General features: G+C 53.4%; 1 protein-coding gene and 1 long non-coding RNA gene across 11 annotated transcripts in view; one reads left to right on the top strand and one right to left on the bottom strand.

Annotated features, from left to right (window-relative positions):
• Positions 1-27,078, top strand: part of Fhad1 (forkhead associated phosphopeptide binding domain 1) — a 117,742-nt gene that overhangs the window by 52,831 nt on the left and 37,833 nt on the right. For 4 of the 9 annotated variants that reach the window (XM_046469263.2, XM_046469261.2, XM_046469262.2 and 1 more), the window contains 11 exons: positions 1,387-1,517; positions 3,599-3,688; positions 4,904-5,008; positions 10,190-10,297; positions 13,026-13,109; positions 13,735-13,887; positions 14,965-15,160; positions 21,553-21,623; positions 23,357-23,509; positions 26,322-26,429; positions 26,588-26,695. In XM_046469263.2, coding sequence (XP_046325219.1) covers positions 1,387-1,517; positions 3,599-3,688; positions 4,904-5,008; positions 10,190-10,297; positions 13,026-13,109; positions 13,735-13,887; positions 14,965-15,160; positions 21,553-21,623; positions 23,357-23,509; positions 26,322-26,429; positions 26,588-26,695 — 1,307 coding nt within the window. The remainder of the gene's footprint in view (positions 1-1,386; positions 1,518-3,598; positions 3,689-4,903; positions 5,009-10,189; positions 10,298-13,025; positions 13,110-13,734; positions 13,888-14,964; positions 15,161-21,552; positions 21,624-23,356; positions 23,510-26,321; positions 26,430-26,587; positions 26,696-27,078) is intronic. The other 5 variants (XM_058571136.1, XM_058571137.1, XM_058571139.1 and 2 more) reach the window with 5 other exon arrangements.
• LOC131423225 (uncharacterized) lies at positions 12,643-19,285 on the bottom strand. 2 transcript variants are annotated; one of them, XR_009224389.1, is made up of 4 exons: positions 18,336-19,285; positions 17,329-17,853; positions 14,508-15,319; positions 12,643-13,797 (listed from the first exon to the last, which is right to left on the bottom strand). It is a non-coding gene; the product is annotated as an uncharacterized LOC131423225 (long non-coding RNA). The 2 variants fall into 2 exon arrangements; XR_009224388.1 differs by having other exon boundaries at positions 17,346-17,853.

Raw genomic sequence — 27,078 nt, 5'->3', positions numbered from 1 at the left:
GGCCACCCAGAGAGAGCCCTGGATCTGCAGAGGGTCCCCTGAAGTCTCCAGCAGTCGGCCCTGAGAGACATGTGCCTGTGAGTCCTGAGAACGGTCCACCTTCCCAACGTCCAGGATACACAGAGCATCAGCTAGAGACTCAAAAGGTGCCGTCTCAGTCGTGGGGCCAAATCAGGTCCAGACTAAAGGCCTCCCGGTCCCACCTGCAAGCTCGCAGGCAGGCCCTGGAGGGACCAGCCTGTCTCCAAGTCACTTACCTGGGTCCCCCGACAAAGCTCATTTTTGAAATGAAATTCTGGATCACTTCGTTCCTCATCGCATAGACCTGTTTGAATGCTCTCTACAACAAAGCTGGGACAAATGTCCTTCCAAGAAAAGGGCCATCTGAGACGACCCAGCACCACCGCACTCACGAGGCTTCTCCCATTTTCCTTCAATGTGGTAACCTAATAGTGTATGGTCATGAGTTAGTCCAGAAAAAGAGTGGCAAAATAACACGTGTTCGTGGCTCAGGAGTCGGGGTGATGCACCTCCGGCTTGGGGTCTCACGAGGCTGTGGTCTCAATGTGGGCATGAGCTGCTTCTCCTCACCCAAAGGTCCCCTTCCAGAAGGATCCATGTGGCTGTCAGCACAGCAGCTACTTTCCCCAGAGCAAGTGATCCAAGAGACAGCAAGAGGAAGCCACACACCTTTTACGACCCAGCCTGAGAAGCCACATCCCACCACTCGCACAATCCTATATTGGTTACACACCATGTCACCTTACTCGGGCTGGGAGGGGCAGCTCAAGGGCATGAATCCTAGGAGGGAGGGAACATTGGCCACCTTGGAAGCTGCCGCTACAAATGATCATGGGTGAGCACTGTCAGCCGCTCCACCATCAGGTACTGGGTACAAGCACTGTCGGCCACTCCGCCGTGTCCTTTAGCCCCATTATCTCATTCCACCCTGACAAACCTACAGACAGCTGCCTGGGGGTCAAGGTAGCCCAGTCAGGACCACTGGGCCAGGAGGAGGTAGAGGCAGGTTTCGGACCAGAGTGACTGAGTGCCCCCACCCATCACAGCCGCCAAGATGCACCCTTTGACCCCAGCCGGTCTCCTGGTCTCTCTCAGCCCCTCCCTCCCCTGGGCCTTTGCACCCCAGGCCCACGGCGTGGCTGTGCCCACGAGGGCCCTCACACGTGGTTCCTGCCTCCCAGGGACATCCACGCTGTCGGATTGCCCCCGAGACCGTCAGTGATGCTCAGTGGACACCATCTCAGCCCATTTCAGCTTCTGAGTCCCTGGAGGCGACTCCTGCCCAGTGCCAGGGTCGTCCTCAGCTTGGCCAACGGCGATGGCGATGGCACCTGTCCTTACTGCTTGTTTGACCTTTTTCTATAGGAATGGTGACGTCTTTGCAGCAAGACATCTTGGTGAGGACTGAGCAAGTTCAACAGCTGAAAGAGGAGGTGAATCAGCTGAGGAGTCAGAACAAGGAGAAGGAGCACCTGCTGGAAGCCCTGAACTCCAGGGTGAGTGGCGGCCGAGGCCGCTGGCGGGGTCCCGGACACGCTGGCTCTCGCCTGGGCCCTGGCTTTAAATTTCGCTGCCTTCTCTCTGCATGGGGGGTCGGGGTCAGCGCCCAAGGACATGAGGAGGTGGCCACGGGCTGCTCCAAGTCATAAAATCCTTTCCGCCAACAAAGACTAAAAGAGGTGGCCGAGTTCTCTGCAGCTTGTCACAGAATAGTGGGCAAGTAGCTCAGCATGAGCCAGACGGGAATTCTAACCCAGCCGCGTTCCCAGCGCCCCTTAGAAACTAGTCTGCTTAACCCTGAAACGAGCGCACCTATTAGCATGTGGTTCCATGGCGAGGAAATCTGGGATTTGACACGCAGGATCAAAGCCGAGTAGCGTCCCGCAGTGTGCAGAGGGCACCAGTGGGCCTCGCCTCCACCCTTGGCGTCCATGCAGGTGAGGATTCCTCTAGGTGAAGCCATCTGGGGGCAAGGTCAGAACATTGGAGGGTAATTTTGACTCTGGATTTTGCCCACAGTCCTGGCTGCAGAGTCCAGGTCCGTGAGGGTATGATCTTTGTGTTTCTTGTCGACTTTGTAAAGCCAAGGTGAAGCCTGGGAGCGCTCACCTCAGGAGGCCAGCAGATTCCCAGGCTGCAGGATCCATGGGCCCCCTCTGCGTGGGCGCCAAGGCGGGACCAGATCTGCCCTGTTCTGTTCAATGCCATGTCCAGCAGCCAGCTTGGAGCTGGGGACCGGGAGAGCCGGGGCTTGGCAGCAGGCCAGGCTCCGATCCGGGATTGCTTTATTAGAACTGGTGCAGCCTCCACTGCCTCATGGTGAAATGGGGGTGACAAAACGCAGCTGAGAAGCAAGGCTGTTTCCACCGTGCTGTCCGCTCTGACCGGCTGTGAGCCTGCCCCGCCAGCCCTCTGCCGCCCTTCCTCCCGAGCAGATGGACTGGGGGGATGGATCAGGGTGAACGGAGCAGGGAGGCAGACCCCCTGGGCTCTTCTGCCTCCTGAGGGCATCTGGGTGACTTTTGTCCCCATCTCCCCTTTCAGAGCTCTCTAGCCCAAGCCTGCCCTTAGCACCGGGCTCCTTGTGACAAAAGACATCAGGATCTTGATGCCTATCTTTTTTAAAAAATTGCATGTGTCATGTGTGTTCATTTTAGAAATAATGAGTAGATGATACTAAAAAGAGAGATTAATATTTTAGTGTATCTTCTCTCCGTCTTGTTTCTAAGTTACCTGAATTTCATAGTGAATTCACATCATGCATGTGTCGGTGAACTTCAAACACCTCCCATTTCCCCGCATTTTGTCATTGGTCTTGAGAGCTCCGGAAGGTTCTCCAGCGAGCACACACTGTGACGGAGCGCCCTCTGTTGCTGGACACGTTTCTTTTTCTTTCTTCTCCCCTCCTTCCTTCCTTCCACCACTGATGCTGAGAACCCGGCGCAGGACGTCCTTCACCTTCAGTTTGGCTGATTGGCCCAGGCCCCGCCTGCGGTGCCCTCCTCACGCAGAATGGCTCCCTTCTGCTCCACAGCCTGCTTCCAAATGCTGCCCCCACCAAGTGCTGAGACGCATCTAAGCCACAGCTAAGCGCGTCCAGCCCAGCGGTGGCCCTTCAGGGAATCCACGTGCATTTCTGAACCCAGCTTCCCAAAGCTGGATTTTTCTTGTGGTTTGGATTTCTGGCTTTTTAAAAAGAGCTTAGCCACTCTTCCTCAGGCACTGGATTAGAATAGCAGGGAACGCAGGCTTTCGGGGCAGACGGGCCCTGGGAGCCGCAAGCACCCCACGTGGCCAAAACTGGCCTCTTTCTTCTTCTTCTTTCTTTCTCTTCTCTTCTTTTTTTTTCTTTTGGTACTGGGGATTGAACCCAGGGGTGCTTAACCACGGAGCCACATCCCCAGCCCTTTTTTATTTTGAGACAGGGTCTCTATAAGTTGCTCAGAGCCTTGCTAATTGCTGAGGCTGGCCTCAAACTTGTGATCCTCCTGCTTCAGCCTCCAGAGCCATCGGAGGACAGGCGTGCGCCTCTGCACCCATGACTGGCCTCCTTCTCTGCTGTCCTCTTTCTCCACAGTGCTCGGCACTGAATGAAGAGTTAAAAAAGGAAAGCTCCCAGAAGGAGCACAGAGAAGCCCAAGAGAAAGAGTTAAAACACTGCAAAAGCGTGAGTCGAGCTTCCTCATCTGGGGGTGCACCCAGAAGAGCTAGACTTGGACCTTTGGGTTCTGGGGGGTCCTGGGTCCATCACAGCCCAGGGCCCAGGGCTATGTATTAGCTGCTCTAGCCCAGCAAAGAGATGGGCAAGAAAACACTGTCCCAGGATTCTCTGAGCAGTTGACTTTATCTCCCTTATGGTTTGCCCTGGGGAGGGCGGGGGCAGGCACGGGCACAGGAGGCCAGCCAGGTGGCCCCACACGGCCGCTGGAAGTTCATTCCAGTTCCCAGCCCTGGACCTGCGATCCCCACTCTGACACTCCACTAACTTCACTTTGATCACAGCCACGGGCAGTGTTGGGGCCACAAACTCCTTCCTTAGGTATTTTGATTTAAATACATCAATTTTATACCAATTCATAAAAACAAAACAAAAAGTTACACATTGCCTTATATAGAAGGCACCTGTAAAAAAGAATATTATTAAAATGTCTGTTCCCTGCACCTCCCACACCCACTGGCGCCTCCCCAGCCCATTTGCTGGCGAGCACAGCGCCCTGAACACAGGACACTTGCTCCTCTCCATGCCAGGGACACGGCTCTGCCTCAAACAGAGAAAGAAAGAAGGAAGAAACTTTTCATTGTTCTGTTCCTCCAGTTGGCCTTTATTTGGACCAATCTCAAAAACAGCCCCCATTTATATTCCAGGCACTTGTCAGGATGAGCCCCGCCATTGTGTAGACCGACAATGGACCAACGGAGACATTTAGAACCCCTGCCCCAGAGACGGGATTCTAATGAGTCGGCAGGTGTCTCTATTGTCCCACTCGCCATCTCTGCCAATTGCCAAGAGAAACAAACTATTTTCCTGACGCATCTTCTCTTTTTTTAATATTTATTTTTAGTTGTAGTTGGACACAATTCCTTTATTTCATTTTTTTATTTTAATGTGGTGCTGAGGATCAAACCCAGGGCCTCGGATGTGCTAGGTGAGCGCTCTACCGCGGAGCCACAACCCCAGCCCCATCATGCATCTCTTTTAATATTTTAACTGAAAATAAAGCCCGCTTTGCCTGCAGACCCGGTACTTTGACCCAGAGAAGGGATTAAGCAAGCTAACCCCCCAGCAGGCTTGGCCCCTCGGTGGGCCCAGTGAAAGGGGTCCCCGGGCTTGGACCTCCAGCCTGAGGGTGAGCTGACCCTTCTGTGGTTGGAACTCTTTCAGCAAATCCAAGACATGGAGAAAGAAATGGAGATGCTGAGAGAGGAGCTGACGAAGAACTGTTCTGAGCAGAGCATGGTCTATAAGACTCTGCGGGAAAAGAGCAAGGTAGGTGGCCAAGGCCAGTGGGAGCACTCAGGCCGGGTGCTCCTCACAGCGACCCCTTGTGGTGGACGCTGGTATTGGCCCCTCTTTCCAGATGAGACACACAGAGGTAGAGAAGCTCCCGGTTCACCCAGGAGCTAGACATGGCAGGACTCGAACCCAGCTCTGACTCCCACACTCCCTGTGTGACCGCTGCTCCAGCCTGTCCTCCAAAACTACCCCCACCTCTAGGTCCTCCTGGATTTCACATTTCTCCTCACAGAGAAAACCTTCCTCGCACACTCTAGACTCGTGCCCTCCGCCACAGAGCACCCCAGACACACAGGGCCATTTGAATTTTAAGTCAACTAAAAGTAAATCCAACAATTCAGTTTCCCAGTTGCACCACCCACATCGACAGCTCCCCTGGCTGGTGCCACTGTCCTAGACTGCACGGGTAGAGGACATTTCCACCATGACAGGGAGCTCGACTGTTTTAGACCTGGCGATCACAATGGGGAGCGACCACCTTGGACAGGGTTAAAATAGGCTTATGGATCACACACGTCTTTAAAAAATCTAAACTGGAAATAACTGCGAGGATCCTGAGGTGGGGTGGGAAGCTCTGCTCTCCACCTGAATCATCTACTTTATTTGATGAGAGGACAGTTGTCACTGAGAAAACCAAGAACATTTTAAGGACAAAATCAAATGACAGGAAAATTCTGAGAGGATTTTGCTCAAGGATGATCTGAGAAATGAAAACAAATACCCCAGTATTTTCTCCAGTTTTTACTTAATACATTAACTGTTAGTCATTGAGAGAGTGGCATATTTTTAAATCACATCATTATCGTGGATTGTCTATTTCTTTTTTAATGCTGTCAATTTTTGCTCTATATATTTTGAGTCTGTATTACTAGGTGCATAAAGTTTTAATGCTAAAACATTAAAACTTCACAAGCTAGAATACATACTAGACAAGAAGCAGTCTGAAAATCTCATCTCAATGATACTGAAACTTGCAAAGTTGAGTACATGTAAATAGAAATAACACAGAATAAAACCAACAGTGAAAAACACAGAGTAAAGTTTGATATTCACTAAATATTGAGAAAAGAACAAAATATTATCAAAAAAGGTTAGATGTGCAAAGTATAATCTTGGGAAAATATAGACTTGGTAGAAATGAGGGCCATAGAATAAAATATACAAGGGCAAAGCTATGCTTGGTAAGAATTTGATAGGAATCAGAAAAACTTTTTGATAAAATAAAATCATATTTGTAGAACTTACCCAGAAAAGAAGAAATCCAGACAAAAATAATTTCAAAAAGAATTTTAGAAATTGGAAACATATGAAAAGCTATTAAACCACTGGCTTTTCTCTGAGCTATGAATTTTCCTCAAAGCAAGGCTTTGGCTACATTCCACAAGTTTTAGTATATAACATTTTTATAATTATTTAAATCAAAGTCTTTTCCAATTCCCTTTGTGTTATCTTGAGGTTATTTCCTAATTTCTAAGCATATGAAGATTTTTTATGATTACCTTTTTGCTCTTGATTTCTAGCTTAATTATGGTGGTCAGAGAATATCCTCTGTGAGTTCAAACCTTCCATATTAAGACTGGCTTTATAACCTTCATGTGGTCAATATTGGTTCCACATATGCCCTTGAAAAAAAAATGTGCATTCTGCATTCTTTGGATACAGTATTCTATATTCTATATGTTTATTAAATCAAGGTTACCAATGATATTCAAAACTGAAATTCTCTTATTGATCTTGTCATCTATAGGTCTGTTAGTCATTGAGAGATGGCATATTTTTAAATCACATCATTATTGTGGATTTGTCTATTTCTTTTTTTAATGCTGTCAATTTTTGCTTTGTATATTTTGAGTCTGTATTACTAGGTGCATATGGATTTGTCATTTTAATACTTTCTGTTTGATGAACCTTTTGATCATCATGAGATGACTCTCTTTATCTCTCTCTAGTAGTGTTTTTCCATTAAAGTTCACTTTGTCATTAATATAGCTCCATCAGCTACACTGGATTTCTTTTTGTTAGAGTTTCATAAATATTTCTTTTCACTTTTTCAATCGATCATTCTTAAAATTTAGATATATCTCTTGTTAAAAGCATATAGTTTTTTTTTTTACCCAGTTTGGCAAGCTTTGTCTGTGAGTGCATTTATGTATAATGTAATTGCGTGGTATACTGCATTTAAACTTATTGTCTTACTCAGTGCCAGTTGTACCACTTACGCTATGATGTTTTTCTCTCCACTCTTGCCTCCTGTGAGCTGATAGGGTTTTATTATTTCATTTTTTCCCCCTACATGGGCTTAGAAATTTTTCACCCCTTCCCTCTTCTTTTATTAATAGTAAGATACCCCAGGGCTGGGGATGTGGCTCAAGCGGTAGTGCGCTCGCCTGGCATGCGTGCGGCCCGGGTTCGATCCTCAGCACCACATACAAACAAAGATGTTGTGTCCGCCAAAAACTAAAAAATAAATATTAAAAAAAAAGATACCCCAGCAAAATCTGGATATTTACTGAATGTTTTCTTCCTTTACTGTTCTTCTAGAGGTTATGCTAAGAATCACAGCGTTCACTTTCAACTTGCCAAACCCAGTATTCCCTGACGAATCTGCCTCCTTGATGACATAATGGCCTTAGACAGTGACACCATGCAGATTCATATCCACTATCAACTTCCCTCTACATTTGAAACCCCAAAAGACATTGTCAGTATTTCTGTAGAGTCCATGTTCAAATCTGTGCATTAGCTGTGCCTTCTCTACTCTCAGGTGGCTCATGTGGGACAGTTTTTCTTCTGCTTAAAGAGTGTCTTGTAGTGTTTTCCTTCAGTATGGCTCTGCTGGTGACAAATTCTCTTAGGCATCTGCAAGTGCATGTGTGTGTGTTTGTGTTTGTGTGTGTGTTTGTGTGTGTGTGAGAGAGACAGAAAGAGAAAACACCTATTTTACCCTCTAACCTTGGGAGGTATTTTGACTGAGATTTGAGTCTATGTGGCAGTTGCTCTCTTCAGGTGCGTCATTCTCCTGTCTCCTGGCTCCCATTGTCCCCATAGAGAAGTGAGCTTTTATAAACCTGAAACTCATGCCTTTGGTAATCTTGGGATGTTTTTAAGATTTCTTTTCCTTCGACTTAGAGCAGTTTTGTGTAGTTTTTCTAGGTGTGGATTCATGTTTTATTTGCCTTATTTGGAATTCTCTGGGCTTCTTGAGTCTTTGGCTTCCAAAATCTCATTTTGGAGCTTGACATTTGGAGTGAAAAGCTTCTGAAGGCCTTTGAACGAGGATTGACGTGATCACATTTGTGATTAATCATGATGGTGGAAATGACAGCTCCGATGTCCCATGTCCTCGGCACCATGCCAAACACTTCTCTCTTCTCATCTTCACACCAGCTCTGTGACCTAGGAAGAATCTGTCTGTCGTATGAATGAGGGAGCAAGGGATGAGATGACCCACAGTGAAGTGGCCCAAAGCCACGCAGTCGGTAAGGGGCAGAGCAGGACCAGGAGCCAGGTCCGTCTGGCTCCAGTTTCTGTGGTAACTGTTGAGACTGAAATTAAATGAAGTTTACAATTCAATTCCTCCATAGTCCTATTTGTAAATAAAATTGCATTTATTTTTAAATAAAATTCTAAATGCAATATCTCCTCTGATCAAGAAGGGTATTTAAACCCCAGTATGCCCAAAACACATGTCACATGCTCAGTGGCCAGACAGTCAGATGGCACAGACCCAGCCACCTGCACCTAGAAGACAGTCCTCCCAGACAGGGCTGCTCCCAGCCTGGTGGACCCTCACAGCACACTGAAGAACATGCTGGAGGGCTGGGGATGTGGCTCAAGCGGTAGTGTGCTTGCCTGGCATGCATGCGGCCCAGGTTCGATCCTCAGCACCACATACAAACAAGGATGTTGTGTCCACCGAAAACTAAAAAAAAAAAAAAAAATATTTAAAAAAAATTCTAAAAAAAAAAAAAAAATAACACGCTGGAAGGAAATGCAGAGGCTGGGAAGCCACTTCTTGCAGGAGGGAGGTTCTCAGTGCCTGGTCTGAGGCCGGGTAAAGGACAGGAACCCAGTAAATCTCTGCTGACCGAATGTACTGATGTTCTGTGGCTCTGTTAGTGACATGGGGGACAGCACAGACAGGCTTGGGGACACTGGGAGGTAGAGCTGGAGCAGGTGGCAGCTGAGGACGGCCCTGGGTTTGGGGCTAAGATGAGGGGCACACAGCACCTCCAAGGCCGGGCATGGCCTCCATGCCTCTGACACAGAAGTCAGGACGGCATCCCTTGCCCCCGCCCTCAGGCAGGTGCCTCTGTCCCCGCCTCCAGCTTCCTGATGGATGGTTTGCAAAGTTGCTTCAGCACAAATCCTTTCACTTGGCATTTGCCTCCTATCTGAGTAGTGCCAGGGTCCTGTGCCACCGCAGGTGCTCAAAAAGCAGACACTTACTATTCAAAACTGAATAGAGAGGCTGCAGGGTCCCCTGACGGCCAGCAGAGGGCAGCACTGAACACTCCCAGGCTCCCCTCCTGCTCAAGGGAGCCGTGGGGAGCCGAGAGCCAAGTGCCTGCTCTGCCGGCTGCGATTCTCCACCAGCCAGTGCTCAGCCAGCCACCCAGAGCGTCTCCACGGGCGAACGTGCTAAAAGTTCATGGCGAATACTTATAAGTAAACCCAACAGTAGCATTGGCCAATCCCCCGTGGGCCCGTTACTGAGGATGTTAGCATGATGCCACATGGTATGTCCCCAACCCCCTCTTACAAGTCACAACCACGCCTGACACACTTGCCGAGCCCTTGCGAAGGGCCAGAGCTTTCTAACGGTCCTTAACCCGCGGTAACCCTGCAAGGCAGCTCTGTACCACCGTCCCCTTCCGACAGGTGAGGACACTTAAGTCATGGACCAGTGGTGGGGCTTTCCTGAGGTCACAGGGACCATGATGGATTGGAGTCTGGGGTAGGACCAACAGTGAAGCCCAAGGCACAGAGCCTGCTCCTTGTCCCAGGGGATAGTGCTCACTCGTGACCCCTGCATGGGCTGCAGCTGTCCCTCTGCCCCTGAGGGACCCAGGCCATTAGACCTCCCAGTGGAGTCTCCCCAGGGTGCATTGGAGCCACATGAGCCCCAGACACAGGCTTTCCTCGTCCTTTCAGGTGGAAGAGAAACTTCAGGAGGACTCCAGAAAGAAACTGCTTCAGCTGCAAGAAATGGGGAACAGAGAGAGCCTGATTAAGGTCAATTTGGAAAGGGCAGTAGGTCAGGTAGGCGTGCTCCACCGGCCCCATCACTGGCCTGTTTCCCAGCAGTCCTCTGCACCCAGGGGGCAGGTGGGGCGAGAGGAGGTGGCACGGCCTGATTCCTGTGGGCCTCGGGACCAGTGGCCTCTGTGGCTGCTCCTCTGGGTGGCTGTTGCTGGAGAGCTCTCTCCTGAAGGAAGACCCCTCTCTAGCAGTGACCCAAGACTCAGGCCAAGCAGCCAGTCCTGGCTCCACACCTGCCCAGGCCCCTTGGCCCCAGGGTATCTCTAGGACATTGAGTCCTGACCAGTCCCCAGCAGGTGTCTCAGTGTCCATAAGGAGACGCCACTTCTCTTGATAAAGTAAACCCCAAGCGTCCAAAGTCCATGCAAGATGGAGACAGTGCTGGACAGGGTGGTGGGCAGGCCTGACACGGCCGGGTGGGAGGCACCATTTCTCCAGTGCTCAGGCCCAGGATGGCCGGCGGGGCCCTCTTGATACACAGGGCACAGGTGTGAGGGCCAGACCACCAGAGGAGACTTCACCAAAGGCTCAGGGAGGCAAACTGGAACCCAGGACCAGAGGGCATGACCCCCAGAATATGACCCACCCAGGGCAGAGACCTCCGCACTTCTCACAGAGGGCCCTCCTGAGGTCAAGCGTTCCAGGGAACCCCCAGAACATTCTGTGTGTGGCGCTAGTCTTCCAATACTGTGACCAAAGTGCTGCAAAAAGGATGTAGAAGCAGAAAGACTTATTGGGCTCATGGTTTCAGAGGATTCAGTCCATGTTGGCCAGTTCCACTGCTTTGGGCCTGAGGTGAGGCCGGCCATCATGGCGGAAGGATGTGAAGGAGGAAAGCTGTCAGCCGCGGCAGCCGGGAAGCAGAAAGGGAGGAAGGGGGGAAGATACACCCTCGTAGGGCACACCCCAGGGGCCCACTTCCTCCACGGAGGTCCCTCCTCCTGAGTCTACGCCACCCACGGGCCGACCCACCGAGGAGGTGAGAGCCTCCTGGCCCAGTCACTGCCCCAAAGCCCCACCTCACGTGTCCAGAGGTGACGTTCACATCCACACCCCAATCCGTGCCTGTTTCTTTGTTTCTGGGAGTCCTTCGTCACACTCCCAGAGGCCTGTGACCTGCCAGGCAAGGGTGAGAAGCACAGTCCTCCGGGGTCCTCCACACCCAGCCCAGCGCCCACAGCCCTGCCACGGCCACATCCAGTCTCCAGCCAGCAGTGTGCCCAGGGCTTTGTCCCACACTCTGACATTCAGAGGGACACACAGGGCAGAGATGCTGACCGCTGGGCAAATACTAGAGCCCTTCCACACACACCCACCTCCGCTGCCCTGGGTCCTCCTGAAGGCTGCCAGCCTGCGCACCTGGGCAACCCCTCACTTTCCCTGCCCCCGCACTCCCAACGCACCCTGGACTTCAGGGCCTGATGAGGCCTCTGGGCCAAGCGTCGACGTCTCATCATGGCTCTGGGCAGAGGTCACTCCCACACCCCACCAGCTCAGACTCAGAGAAAGGATGAGCCCAGGGCCTTGCAGCCTCTCACCCCTGAGGCCTGGCCCCTGTCTGCATTCTACCCATCCGCAGCCCACTGACTTCAGGACCAAGCCCCCTGCCCTGGGCAGTCCTTCCTGTAGGCAGTCCACCCACCAATGGCACTAGGGACCATTGCTCACAGGGCTTCTCCTGATAACCAACTCCCTGGGTGAGCGGGGACCGTCCCTTGGTCATAAAACCAGAGGACAGCTTGGAGTGCCTCAGGTCCCCTGATCTGCTTCTGGCAGGAGGACCTCGGGACGTCCGTGGGAGCTTGACCGTCTCACTACTTGGCTTCCAGGATTTCTGCATGCTGTGAACTCGTGGGCCTGGGGACCTCTTGACTTTTCAGTTGATTCCATGGCCTCTGGGTCCCCCCAGGGCTCTCATTAGAGTCTTTAATGACCACATTTTTCCAGGGGACAAAAACGCAGACCAAGAGCTGCCATGCAGGTCAATTCCCAGAGGACGCGGGGCTTCTCGGCCTCGGCCTCGGCCTCCTGCTGGACTCCAGGGCGCCCTGGGCTTGGGTTCTGTGAGCGTCAGCAGAGGCACCAGCCACCTCAGCCTGAAGACACCAGCTCGCAGGAGGCCCTGGGCACCTGTGGCTTGGCAAGGACTCCGACCTTGACAGGGTCCAAGTGCCCAGCGCACGCCTGCTGAGTCCCCACTCCACGCCAGGGGACCAGGCTCAAGGGACTCAGCAATGAACGCCACAGACAGAGTCTCGGGGCGCCTATGGCGTTAGCATAAAATGGCAGAAGAGAGCGCCTCCCCTCTCCCCAGGCGCCCTCGCTGATTGCACAATTTACTTGGGCTGACAGTCTCAATATTTATTTCACAGTCTGGTGCCAGCTTAGCAATTACAGAAGAGCGCTCCCGGCCCCAGACTTCCCATTGGATAAATTGGCAGCAAGTGGCGCTTTTAGGGCTTGAGACACATGTGCACGCAGACCACGTGCCTGGCTTGGGTCGGGCAGGCAGGCCCAGAAAGTAATTAAAACCTGCTGTTCTCCTTCCTTCTGTGGGTACAGACAGCCGCTTCTGGTGCGCAGCGAAGAGTCCCAAACCACGGAACGACCCCCTAGGCATGTGGGCCCGTCCAAGTGACTGTGTCCCTGGACCCCGGGACAGAAGTGCATCCCCGCCCCGACTCCACCCCTAAGGCCCCACTGACCTGTTGCCCCCTTTGTGCCGCAGCTGGAGCAGTTCAGAAGCCAGATCATCAAGGCCACCTACGGGCGGGCGAAGCCAAGCCAGGACAAGACCATCACCGACCAGCAGGTCAGTGTGGCCCGTCGCCACGGGCTCCTTCGCTCCTCTTCGGGGATCGGGACGCCAGGCCCTGGGAGCATATGTTTCTGTTTTTGTTGGTGGCACATATTTTTCACACTGTCGCTACACCATAAAGATTTGTTTTGATTTTATGGGATTTCATGGCTTTTTAAGTAAAAGCCAGTTAAACTCCTTTGAAATGCTCTTATGAGAATCAAGTTCAGCCACGCAGGACACGTCCAGCCACCGGCCACACACACACAGAGGGGCGGTCTCCCCTTAGTCCATGAGCCCTGGCTTCTTCCTCCCAGAAGAGAGGGTCCTGGGGTGGGCTGCCCTGCTAGTCTTCCGGGACCCCTTCCTGTCCTCTGGGTCACTGCACAGGTAAGAAAACACACCGTGGGCTGCGCCTGTGGGGCCCAGGAGAGCCCGACCCGCTGATTCCCACAGCCTCAGGCTCCGTGTTCCGAGTCACTGCTACAAATGCAGAAGGATCTGGGACACTCGCAGCTACGGTGCAGGCCTTTGGCTCCTAGGAATGACCTCTGCTCCTGAGCCCCGGTCTCCAGCTGCCATCCTCTGGTCCCCTCTCCTGATGCCACTCTGCATTCAACATCTTTCTTTTTCTCACCAGCTGATAGAGAAGATCACTCAGGTCACCGAGGACAACGTGAACTTGCAGCAGAAAAAGTGGACCCTGCAGAAGGCGACCCAGCTGAACAACTCCAAGCAGGAGGAGATGGCGAAGAGCATGGAGAAGCTGAAGGCGTCGTTGGACAGCTGCCAGGTGCCCCTCATGCTTTCCACGTGGCCCCCTCTGCCTAATTGGTATGCTTCATTTTTGGTGAACTGTCCAGCTTTCTGGAACAGGGGGGACAGCAATGCCCTGGTTCTCTGTACCCACCTCTTCTCCTCTTGGAGAACAGAGAACCAGGGACATCAAAAAATGCCTCCCAAGTGAAGGGAACACGAGCATCTTCCAGTCCAGTCACCCTCTGCACCAGAGGGTTCCGCATCCGCGGGTTCAGCCAACCACAGAGCCAAAATATTCAGGGGGAAATGCGTCTGAGCTGAGCACTGTCAGTATACCCTAAACGATAAAGGCTAGCAACTGTGTACACAGCATTTACGTTATACGAGCTACGCCGAGCCATCTAGCAATGACTTAGGGGATACTCAGAAGTTATATGCAAATCCTACATACTTTATGTAAGGGGCTTGACCATCCTCAGATTGGGGGATCTATGGGGGGTGGAGGTGGAAATAGGGAACCCCAACCAATCCTCCATAATACCAAGGGACAAGGGACAACTGTACTGACTTGAGGAAGCCCCTGGGGCAGAGGAGGGAAATCCCATGTTATTTCCAAAGAAGCCAAAGACGTTTCTGCCCATTATTCGCACTTACTTGTTTGGCTACTTCCTCTGGTCACCTGTGATCCCAGAGGAGCCGGGAACAGAGGCCCAGGCCACCGGGGCCCCACCGAGCTGCTATTTGTGGAGTTGGTGCGAATGCTTGCTTGTCAGCACTCCTTCAAAAACCAGGAAGCCACACTTTCTGACCAGCTTGTGTGTTGATGTCTGCAGGAACCGTGATAAATAGGAGAAGCCAAATTGGGTTCTATTTTCAGCCAAATTGTCTAAGGCAATTTGGCTTTGGAATCACACGTACCTAAAAGGGTGTTCCCTAGACTCTCAAAAGGGTGCAAAAAATATAATTTGCAAAAAAAAAGAGAAAAGAAATGACATTGAATAAAACTGGGGCCACTCCGGATGGCCAGTGCACCCTGGCTCCCTTGGGGCAAGGTCCAGGTGCTGTTCCCTGCCACAGGGTCTGAGCTCCGCACCTTCTCGTCTGTTTTCAGGCTTGCTTGAAAATGTCTTGCTGCAGCGGCGACCTGAAAAGGGAGGTGGACCTTCTCCAGCACCTTCAGATGAATCCACCTGTCCTGGGGCTCCAGAAGGTGACCGTGGACATCTTGAGCCACTCACTGTCCTGGCTGGAGGAGACGGAGCAGCTGCTGAAGGACCTCGGCATCCAGCTACCCAGCTCCGAAAAAGGTTCCTGGGATTTTTTTTTTCTTCTTCTCACCTTAGTTGCGTGATTCTTAAAATGTCGTGATGAATCCTGCCGTGATGGGGCATCTGTTGAGATGGCTTCGCAGGCATGTGGCCGAATATTCCCTTCTCCAGACTTAGTTGGCTTAGGAAGTGATTTTTCTTAAAAAAAAAAAAAAAACACAAGTGAGACATGATTGTCACAGAAATGAAACGTGACAGAGGCAAAAGGAAACTGGGAGAATTCCAAGTTATGCCGACTCCTGTCTCCCAGGAGGAACTCCTGTGATATTTTGTAACTTGCACAGCAGTGTCTCCTGGTAGTAGCTGTGTGACTCCAGGAAAGTTACATAACCTCTCCACGCTCCAGTTTCCTCACCTGCAAAACGGGGATAGTAAGGAGCCGCCACCTCTCGGGGTCATTGTGAGGACCGGAATGAACTGATCTCTGTAAAGTGCTTAGACTAGGTACCTGCACAGAATAGGCATTACACATTTATTATTTTAATTCTACGAAAAATAGTTTCCTATTACACCAAATGTTGCTTGAGTCTTGTTACTAATGTTGCATTGTTGAGGAAACCCCTGTTGGGTGGATGCACACAGACCTCCCTGGTGACAGTTGGTGGTGGCAAGGAATCCCCTGTGTGGGAAGTGTCAACTCTTATTTAGCCGGTCCCCTGTGGGAGCATGGAAGTTGCTTCCACTCTTCCTGCTCCTCGATGGTTCTGAGGTGAACATTGTTCCACAGACTCCTCATCTTCCCTTCCTCCTCCTGGGGTGGAAGGGCAGGGACCTCTTTCCCTCCACAGGTCCATTACCTGTTTACCATAACCAGGCCCTGAGCACGGCAGAGGCACGGTGGTGGGGCAGGAGCTGGTCACGGTTATGATTGTTCATGGAAAAACTCCTCCAACTTAATGTTTGAAATAATAGATCATAAAATATTGGGGGGAACAGGTGCTATCCTTGCCCTCCTACAGCTTTCAGTCTCTGGGGGAGGGAGGGCATGGGCATGGAAACTCTCTCCAATAAACAAAATTTGAATGGTTGCAATTGCTGTGAAGAAGTGCAGGGTTTGAGCTGGTCAAGGAGGGCGGGGCATCTGCAGGATGCACAGGACTTGTTGCCATAGAGGGGAGGGAGAGCGTTCTGGGTGGGCGGACAGCAGGGTGGTGGGGGTTAAGAGGCCAAGGACAGGGGCTGGTGAGCAAGGTGGGCACGGGCTGTGGGGGCATCCTGAAAGAGCAGGATGAGAGGTTTCGAGAAACTCGTGGGACAGTTTTGCGTGTTGAGAGCATCATCTTGGTCACAAGTGGGGGGAGGCCAGTCCGGAGCAGCAGGAGCCCAGACAGGGGCTGCCGAAGATGATGGTGGCTGCAGTAGGCAGGGCGGATGTAGAGTAGGAGAAGACGCTGGGGCCTCAGGAGGTCCATCAGGAGGCCTCCGTGGCAGGACAGGGTGGAGCTGGAGGGGAGGTGACAGAAGAAGAGGTCTGTGTGGCTTCTAGGTTTCTGGCACTTAGGAAAGGACAGATGTGGTTGTCTCACTAAGATCCAGAGTTAGGGGTGCCGAGGGGGCCCAGGGCTAGGGGGCAATGAGCACGAGGTGGCGTGAGGCATCCGAGGACGTGCCCAGGAGTCCGCTGTCACAAGATGCCTCACTGGAGGTAGACATCAGGGGTTATGCCAAGAGGCAGAAGAGCATGTACCACAGGAGGGTGATAAACGTCCAGGGGAGGGAAGGGACAGGAGTGGGGCACGGGTGGGTGGATAAAGCCGCAGGTGTGGGAGGTGCTGCTTAGCAGGAAGGGACGTCCCAGGGCCAACCCTGAGGAACCCCAACGTTTCAGATTGCAAAATTGCTCTCGAGGAGGTCACATGAATTTGACATTCTCACAGTGACGAGTGAGAAGACGGGAGTGATCCTCCACTCTGATGCCTCAGTGTCCCCAGCGGGATGCCTTCAAAGTCATCCCAAAGGTGGTGAAAAGTTCTTGGGGGGAAAAATAGGCAAAAGCAAAAATAAGATTTATTTTTTTATAAGTGCCGGCCCTCATTGTAGCACAAAGGAGGGGGGGGTGTCAAAGGCCAGGGCAGAGGGACAAAGGACTGGGGTGCTCCCCACAGCCCAGCAGCTCCCAGTCACGGTTACTGTTCTCTTAACCTTACCTGACTGTTGAGCTCACCTGAGGACAGGTGACGTGTGGAGCAGTCTTGTTCTTCCAGGCTGGGACCACAACAGGGGCCCTCGTCTCTCTCCTGGTGGCAGTGGGGGTGGGGGGCAACCTAGCTGTGCACTGTCCCTTCCCACTCCAAGCAATTTCAGTCACTGATGCCATGTCTATGAATCTAGCCATACGTCACTGTCACTAAATGTAGTGGTAAAGTTAAACTGTCAGGCCAGCAATTCCAGAAAGGCTGAGAAAAACCAGTTTTAGCCAGCAAGGCTTAGACCTGCCATTTTTCTCTTTGGACTTCATAGAGTCACAAGTTTTGAGCAGCATAAACTGGTCTCTGCAGACGCTCCTCCGTGAACATGCCCTGCGCATCTCCAAGAAGGTGGCGTTCCCAAATACGCGTCCTTTCTTGCTGCCCTTACCCCCAACTAGCACCTCTTAAAATAATGTTCCATGGGACACCTGTGGGTGAAACCGTGCTCTTGTGGCTGTAGTCAGCGATGGCAGCTGCTGAGTTCTAAGAAGTCAGGAGAAAGGAAAGGTCAGTGAGCGCGGCCCTCCCCACTGGATGGAAGAGAAAGCTGGTGGCAGAGGCATTTTCTCTCCCAGTGCAAGCAATATCAGGGGAAGCCAGAGCCTTCTCTATGTTCTCCACCACGGACCCCAGCTCCCGGCCACAGCCATCCCAGGAGGAGCGGGAGGGGACGGTGGTGTTGATGACATAAGTGATCATGGTGGTGATGGTGATGATGGTGGTGTTGGTGATGGTGGTGATGATGGTGATGGTGGTGATGGTGGTGGTGGTGATGATGGTGGTGATGGTGATCGTGGCAGTGATGGTGATCAGTGGTGAAGGTGGTGGTGGTGGTGGTGGTGGTGATGGTGATGATGGTGGTGGTGGTGGTGGTGATCATGTTGGTGGTGGTGATGGTGGTGGTGGTGGTGATGGTGACAATGGTGATCATCACTCATCATCAAGCTCTTATTCTAGACACCAACCTCAGCATTTTACATAATCATCTCGGTTAACCTCACAACAACTCCATGAAGTGATGGGGTCCATCATCCTCATTTTAGAACTTGGGTGGCCCAGATGGAGAGGGGAAGCTGCTGGAAGTTCTGCTGGGTGATGTCAGGCACGGCCCAGGGAAGAGGCCCTTGTGGCTTCACCTACCAGCTGCTGTGTGAGTGGGGCGGCCGGCTGCGTGGTCCAGCGGGCAGATGGCAATCAACCAAAGGACCTTGAAACTCGCTGCACCCACCTCCTGCCTGGTTTCCCAGGCTCCCCTTGATAAGGGAATCAAAGGACTTTTACATTCTTCTCTGTTCCTTCAGTTGTTTGTGTCTGTTTCTGGAAGACTTTGTTACAAATGAAAGGCTTCCCCTCATGCATGGAAAACTCGCCATTCTCACATATCCAAGATACACAGTGTCTTCTCGTGAGAAGACAACAGGGCCAGTTGTGGTGTGATATGCATTCTGTGTTCCTTTTTTTTTTTTTTTTTTTTTGTCAGTGTTTGACCAACAGAAAAATCTGGAGAAAAAAAAATGAACCCTTGAGAGTATAGTCCCAGCAGGGTAGGATGATGTGGGACCTTTACGTTCACTCAGTCATTCAACAACTACTCACTGAGGGCCCACTGCCATGTAACACATGTAACTTTTCTAATCACAAATATAATAAAGACTTGCTCTTCCCCCAAAGAGGAAACTCCTCTTGTGCTCACAGTTCACCATCTAATCCAGAATGTGACCCAACACGCCCTCCCCGCTTCAACAGCCTGGACTCCCTTCTCCCTCAGTCCTCTTTGGATCTCACCCAGGATCTGAGCCTTGCCCTTTGGGGCCTGGGTCACAGGTGCAGAGGAGCAGAAGCCCAGACGCTCGCCTTGGTCCCTGCTTCGCAGTGACCCCGGCCAGGGTCAGCCAGGCCGCCTCTCCTCCCGCCAGCTTGGTCCCTTACAGCTCCTCCCCTGGCGCCTCCTCACACTGGCCGACGCAGCCCTCTCCCCTCAAGCCTCCAAAGTTCCTCTAAAAGTGCGTTCGATGACATGTCCAAGCCCCTCCCGCTCTTGGCCTTGCCCCACCAAGTAGCAGACGTGGATCCCTGCTGTGGCGAGAGGCCGCCATCTTTCCCAAGGCTGTGCTCCCTCCAGCCTGGCAGTGCTCCCGACTCTCTTCCTCAAAACCCTCTCCCACCTGGGGGCCCGGGTCCTGGAGCACCCTGGCTCTCCCCTGGTCTTTCCCCACGGCTCTCAGCAGCCCCCTTCACCACCGACTGTCCCTAACATGAGTGTGTCCCGAGTGCGGGCCTCGGTCCTGCCCCTCTTGCCTTCTCTCTCCACTGAGGTGTCCAGCAGCCCCACCTACCCCATGATGTCCAAATGGACGCGTCCACGGGCCTGTCTGCTGGAACGGGAGTGCAGGCTGGGGCCCACATAAGGGGAGCCAGCCAAGGCAGCCGGTGGGGCCCTGGCCCAGGCCACACCCACCAGCAGGGAGGGAGCTCTTTCCCACGTTTTCATAAAGACCTCACCTTTCCACGGGGCACGCCCAGCTCCCGCTGACCAGCTCTCCTTGGAGTCCCTCCATGCATCGAATCCAACATGTCTAAGCAGACCTTGGCCAATCCCTCCCTCCCTCTCCCTCTCCCTCTCTCTCTCTCTCTCTCTCTCTCTCTCTCTCTCTCTCTCTCTCTCTCTTTCTTTCCTCTCGGGCTGCTTCCCCCAACTCATCCAGAACACTGACACCTGGGGCCTGGGCCTCCCATGGGCTCTTAGCTCAGCTCTCTGCCTGTAACTCAGAGGAGGGGACTCCCCCACCTCGGGGACACCCAGAATGTCTGGAGGCATTTTAAATTGTTGTAAGTGGATCCCGAGGCCCAGCCCAGCCACCGGCAGCCACGCATCTCAGAGCCATCTAAAGGGACATGGCAGTGGGTGAGGCCTTCCTTCCTGCTCCGTGGAGGACCAGGCCCGCAGGATGCCCTCGGCCCGGACCAGGGATGTCGGTCAGGTTCACAGGTTCTAGGCTACTGCTCTAGGCCTGCCTCGGGCAGATCGCACTCTTCCATCTGACTCCACCCTGGCTCCTGCCTCAGCCAGGCGGCCCAGGGAAGCCAGCACCTCCCAAGCCACGCACTGCGGTTCCTGTTCCCGTCCCGCCTCATCCCTGTGCCGGTCTGCGATCTGCTGTAACCACCTCCACCACCTTCATGGCTTAAAACATGCCTGTATCCTCCTACAGATCTGGAGGCTGAAATCCACCCGCGACCTCCCCGGGCTGACGTCAGGGGTGTGCAGGGCTGGTCCTGCGGGGGCTGTGGGGGAGAATCTGCTTTCCTGCCGTCCTCAGCTTCGGGGGCTTCATTTATTGGCTGTGGCCCCTTCCTCCACCTTGTTGCTATGCAACAACGCACAGCATCTTGGACTCTGTTTCCACCACGTCACCTCCTCTGTCTGTCCATCTGTGATCGGATCTCCCCGTTTCCTTCCCGTAGGAGCCTGTGTGATGGCGTTGGCTCCAGCCAGATAATCCAGGAGAACCCCCACTTCCAAATCCTTCCTTAGGCACGTTCGCCAAGTCCCTTCTGCTGTGTGAGGCATATCCACGGCTCCAGGGACCAGGAGGTTGGTGGGGGTCATTCAGCTAGCCACAGGCTCTGCCCAGAGCACCCTCCCCTCCCATTCTGAATTCTGCCTACACGATGCCCCCATCCCGTGGGTCCTCCTCCAAGTCACCTTTTCTGATCACTCTGCACGAACCATCCCTGTCTCCCAGGAGACCCTCTCATGCCTCCTGTCCTTCACTGTCACCAACAAGCCACCTAGGGTCCCTGCTCGTTTCCCGCCAGGCATTAGAACTTGTCTCTCAGGTTGAACCCTAAGGCCCTGGAGCACCTGGCCTCCCTCCGTCCCCCTCCCTCCACACCTGGCACTCAGTGGACACGTGGAAACATAGGTGTTCTGTTGAAGGGTCTTTATTTCCCGCTTCCAAAAAGAAACGTAGATTGGAGCCCAAGCAAAGTCCGTCAATCATTGTAAAAGTGCGAGTCCAGGGGCAGCTCTGTCCTCTCCACAGGAGGCCCTGGGACCTGCACCCACCTGTCCACGGGCTCCGTCAAGACATCTTCAGAAAATAAACAAATTTTTTTAAAAAGACATTATTCAGAAAACAAAGGAATTGAACTGACACCTTCTCCCCTTCTCTTTTTAAGGGTTCTCTTTGTACCTGGTGTATCTTCTGGAACATTATAAAAAAATCACGAGCCAGACCCAGGAGCTGCAGGTAAGTCTTTCAAGTTCTTTTTCTCCAAGTTGTTTCAGCTCCTGGACGTGAGTGTGCTCCTCTGAGTTGGAGATCTGTTTCTTCTCTATGGAGAGTCAGCCCCCAGCCTCGATAGGGGACAGGGTGGCCGAGGTCTCCCACGGGCCAAGGATAAAGACAGGAAGCTGGGCCCTGGGTCAGCTTGTCTCACAGTGCTTGTCTCCCCTGTCAAAAACTAAAGCACTCCATGCCATCGGATCTTGAAAAGTGTGTGCATAAAACCCAGTGTGGGAAGTCCAGCTACCACGGTCCAGGCAGCAGAGTTTCCAAAAGGAAGATTGGAGGGGCCAGTGACCCCTAGGGTTGATCATGCTGATAGCTACTGTCATGGTGACATGCAAAAAGAGCCACATGACTTTAGGGCATTCAACAACTACTAGTGCCTGCTCACCTGCCCAGGTCAGCAGCCAGGTGGCCCTGCTGGCCTTGGGGGGCTGGCTCAGGCCTCCTGGTGTTGGCTGGTCTTGGAGGATCCAGGCTGGCCTCTGGAGTGGGGTGCTTGACTCCACGTGTCTCTCGTCCCCCAGCGAGGGAGCCTGGGCATCTTCTCCCGAAAACTGCGCAGGTACAAGGGACAGCGGAAAAGACCACGTAGTGCTTTCCTGTCCTCTGCTTCTGCCACATATGCTGACATCCCTTTGGGCAGAGCAAATCACAGGCCTGAGTCCAGTGTCCCGGGATGTGGTGGGGGCGGGCTCTGGGAGTGACACAGGCAAAGACATGTCACTTAGCGAAGGAAGCTGCAGATCAGACGGTCATTTCCACCCACCACAGAGGCCTGGTCCAGGGGTCAGTGACTTTCTCTGTAACAGCCCCTGGCCAGTTTTAATCTCTGCAGGAAACGTGGCCTCAGGCACAGGCTCAGGCTCAACTCTGCGTGCAAATGAGCAGGCGTGGTGGGCATGGCCGCTGCAATAAAGTTTTATTTAAAAATGCAGACAGTGGGCCAGGTCTGCCTGTGCACTGTAGACTGTCAACCCCCGGTCCAGTCCCTTCTCCTCGTTTCACAGATATGGACATCAAAGGCCAGAGAAGTTGGTTACTATTTGGTCACCACACAGCTCACGTGCCCCACAGAGTTTCCTGATGAGAACAACTTCATTAAAAGAACCAAGACAAAGCTTGGGCCTTCTGACTCCCAGATCACTGCTTTTCCTCCCACCCCCAGCAAATAGTAACCAAGAATTCCAGCCGCCATTTACTGAGCACCCACTACGTACCAAGCACTGTCAAGCTTTCCATCATCATCTCATTTAATCCTCACAATTCTAAGACACAGAACACTATGATCAATCTCATTTTCTAAATGGGGAAGCCGCCGGAAGTAACCTGAGCTGGGATTTTATCTAGATCCAGAATCCACGGTCTTCATAGTCTACTGCTTCCCCACCAGAAGCTAGGCCAAGTGCAGTTTGTCTGTGGGTTGTTTTTTTTTAGTATTTATTTTTTAGTTGGACACAATATCTTTATTTATTTATTTTTATGGGGTGCTAAGGATCGAACCCAGGGCCTCGCATGTGCTGGGCGAGCGCTCCACCGCTGAGCCCCAGCCCCAGCCCCTTGTCTGTGTTTTTAAGAAACTTTTGTGTAAATCTTTGTCCCCCGAAAGGTAAACAATTTGCGAGTGAGTGTGGAAATGACTCCTCCATCCAGTCCCTGACAACCTCGGCTTCCTCTTCCTCCTCTCCATTTAGATCAAGCTCAGCAGCTCCCAGGAAACCCACCAGTTTCTGCTGCAAGAAAAGCTGCAGGAGCATCGGGCAGAAAAGGAGAAGCTGAACGAGGAGAAGCTGGCGCAAGAGGAGAAGCTGAAAGGCAAAATCAGGCGGCTGGTGGAAGAGAAGGCGGTAAGGACGCCCTGTTGTCGTTCTGACTGCTGGGAACCTATGAAGGAGACTTTTCTAAGGGAGATTGAGAGCAGGTGCTGAGATGGAGAAATGCCAGCGACGGCTGGCTGAGTACTAAGGAGGTAAATTATCAAACAGGATGAATAATCATGAAGGATTCCACATGAAGCCCGAATTCTAAAACTCAGCAAAATCAACCCGAAAAGGCAGGACCTTTGCAATTTTGATCGGTGCCACCTTATTTGTGTCTATATTGTAGTTATATACAGATCGTCCTCACTGCAGCAGACCCTGGTTTGTAAGTGACAGAGCAATGGTGCCAAATCAGCTTCTGACCATCCCAGTCTTCATACATGACAGGGAAAACAAGTGACCGGAATGGCTACTAAATTTTCTAGAAACCTGTCCAATTAGAAGACACCCTGTAGCAGCGCGTGTGAGATGCTAAGCCGAGGACCATCTAGGGACCTGGCTCCAATGCAGAACTGGGGCTCAGTGGTTACGATATGCTTCAGATGGTGCCGAGGCGACAGGTCTGCATCTCACTGCAGCCTTGGAGGAAGGTTTTGCCAAAGTTTCCTGATAAAAACAACTTAATAAGGCGCCCTGTTAAAAATACAGTCTGTTGGCGCCCACCGCAGACCCACTGCCTGGGAATCTCTGGAGAAGGCCAGGAAACCATGTTTCCTGCTTCTTCCTCATCGTGGTCTTGAACTTGGCCCTCTCTGATGCTCAGGGACCCGCCATGAGCTTCACCACCCTCGTTTCCATCAGCCTGGGTCAGCGGCTCATGACTTTGGCCACCTTGTGTCATTTGGGAGATTTCAGAACACTCAGCCTTGCCCCCTCCCGACACCCTGGGCTCCAATCTAGCTGGGGTGATGGCGTGGCGCTCGCTCTGGGGTCGGTAAACACTCTGGGCGATTCCCACACACAGCCACAGAAGAGAACCGCTGCCCGAGGGAGTGGACCGGCCTTTCCTGTGGCCCCTCCTCCCACCCCTCGAGACAGCAGCCCCCCACCCGCCAGACCCCGCTCCTCCCCTGCACTCCTCTCCCTGTGGGGACTACATGGTCACGGGTGCCCCCTTTCACCAGCTCCTGCTCAGCCACTGCCCACCTGGACACTGTCCTCCATCAGCACACCCCTGTCCAGGCCTCTGCAGGCCTCTCCTGGCCCCGCCTCGGCCATTTCCATCGCCAGTTCCCACCCGGTTACCCTGGGCCTCTCCCCTCCTCCTGCCTCTGCCCTCCTGGCCTCTTTTTCTGCCTTTTATGTAATAAAAGATACACAGAAGGCCCCCCACACAGACACGTCCTCAGAGGAGGCCCCCGACACGTCCTCAGAGGTCACATTACATACCACAATCAGAGCCGTGCACTTTGAAGAGCAAGTAGGTGTGGAAGAGACAGCTCCATCCACAGACAGGAGGCTTTACCGGCCCAGACCTGACGTCTCCAGTGTCCTCCCAGACTGTCCCTCCTCACCGCTGTCGGCCAGCTTCTCAAAGAGCTGCTTCCCAAAACCCTGCTTGGGGAGTTTTGCGGGGGACACTGGTTTTTCCCTTGTTGGGATCTGGTGCCTCAGGCCCAGCATGGTCAGCCCCCAGGGCACCCTGAAGGCTTTCCCGTCACCCGCTGACCACGTGGCTCCCGACAGACAGCACTTCTATGGCGGCTTTCAGACCCCCTTAGGCACACGAGCCTCCGTGCACCCAGCCCGTCAGAGGCGACGGTTCCCCGCGGCTCCCTTCCTGATCCCCCTTCCTGGAGATGTCACGCTGACGTGGATCGGCCAGAGCCGGGGGTCTCTGAGGGAGCTTCTTGGGCCCCAGTGCTGGCTCCTGCTGTTCAGTGGACCTTCCTTGTGCCACTGTCCCAGCTCCTGGTGAAGGCTGCTTGTGTGAGGACTTTGTTGTGGTGGAAGAAGGAATTCTGGTTCCCTCCCCCCCAGCATTTCTTTTTCATTGTGAATTTGAACGTCACCTCTGACCTCTGCACCCACCAGTGCTGTACACCAGGCCCGACCAACGGCTTCCGTGAGAGCCAGGCGACAGGTCTTGCAGTTTAGCTGGCCATGAACTAGTCCTGACGCGACTTCTCAGCTCCGCTACTGAGCGACAGTAACTCAGGACACACACGCGGGGACGTCGTGTGCTAATCCTTAACTTAGAACCAGGCTTGAGCATCCAGTGGGGCCAGGGTTCCGGTTTCCAGTCCCTGCCTGAGTGAGTCACTAATAGATCAGGCAGATTTCTTTTTCTCTTTTTCTTTCTTTCTTTCTTTTTCAGTACTGGGGATGGAACTCAAGGACAGTGTACTACTGAGCCACCCCCCAGCCCTCTTCTTATTTTTTAGAGACACAAACTCATTAAGTTGCTAAAGCTGATCTCAAACTCGCAATCCTCCTGCCTCAGCCTCCTGAGTCACTGGGATCACAGGCGTGACCACGGGGCCCACCAAGACTTCTCACTCTCTCTCAGCCTGTCTCCTCCTCTGCACATGGGGCTGCAAGGTGTTCCCTGTGCCAGCCATCCCCCCATTCTTCCCATCCTCCCGGTGAAGAAGGAACTGTGGCTGTCCCCGTGGTGGCCCTGGGAAGCTGAGGCACGGCGGACATTCCCACTTGGCCAGGCCCTCCGGCTGGTGTCCAGTTCCTGGCTCTCACAGGGCCCCGCCTACTCCAGAGCCCACACCGGGGGCTCTGCGGCCCTGGGTGGGGTGGGACTGGAGAGGGACGTCTGCAGAGCGTGGCAGAGTCACATTCCCGCCATGGTAACCGGGTCTGTTCAACAAGCCTCGCTGACTTGCAGGCCCTGGAGGAGAGCACTGCTCAGGAGAAAGGCAGAGCCTGGGAGGCCCTGCAGGAGGAGCAGCGGAGGGTCCAGGAGCTGGAGGGCCGCCTCGCCCACCAGAAGGAGGTAGGACTCAGGCCCACCCCGGGACGCCTCCTGGGGCCCTGATCCGGGCCCGCCTGCTCCAGCGGGTGCCTTGGGGAGTGAGGGGACCCGCGCAGAGCTGGCAGAGCCACCTTCCCACACGGCCACCAGGTCCATTCAGCGGTCACCGTTGCTTGCAGGCTCTGGACGACCGCCTGGCTCAGGAGAGACGCAGGTCCATGGAGGTCCTGGAGGAGAAGGAGAGGAGGCTCGAGGAGCTGGAGGGCTGCCTGGCCCGCCAGAAGGAGGTGGGTGCCCGGGAGGGGCCGCAGGGCAGTGAGCTCAGAGGGCGGGGAGGGGAGCAAGTCAGGACAGGGGACAGAGGACGGAGACGTGGCATCTTCTGCAAGGAGGTTGAGTCCCCAGGCACAGGAAGGGGGGACAGCAGTCATGGGGGTCCAGGCTGCAGGGACCCTGCCCCAGTCACCCGGCCTCAGCCCACACTGAGGACTGTCTGAGCCCCGGCCCGCCATCGGGTGGGTGCTCTGCGCTGGCAGGAGGTGCTCCCTTTAGGTCGAGTTGGGCGGCACCTTTCTGGCCACCAGAATGCCATCCTCAGCCCACCCCCGGGCCCTCCTCCGCACGATAACGAGGCCGTTTGAAAAGGGGACCTGCTCCTGCGCCTGCCCCC

Source organism: Marmota monax, unplaced genomic scaffold (genome assembly GCF_021218885.2).
Source record: "Marmota monax isolate L192 unplaced genomic scaffold, Marmota_monax_Labrador192_F-V1.1 WCK01_AAM20220418_F8-fsc00008, whole genome shotgun sequence".
Lineage (NCBI taxonomy): Eukaryota > Metazoa > Chordata > Mammalia > Rodentia > Sciuridae > Marmota > Marmota monax.
This window is presented reverse-complemented; position numbering and strand designations above follow the sequence as displayed.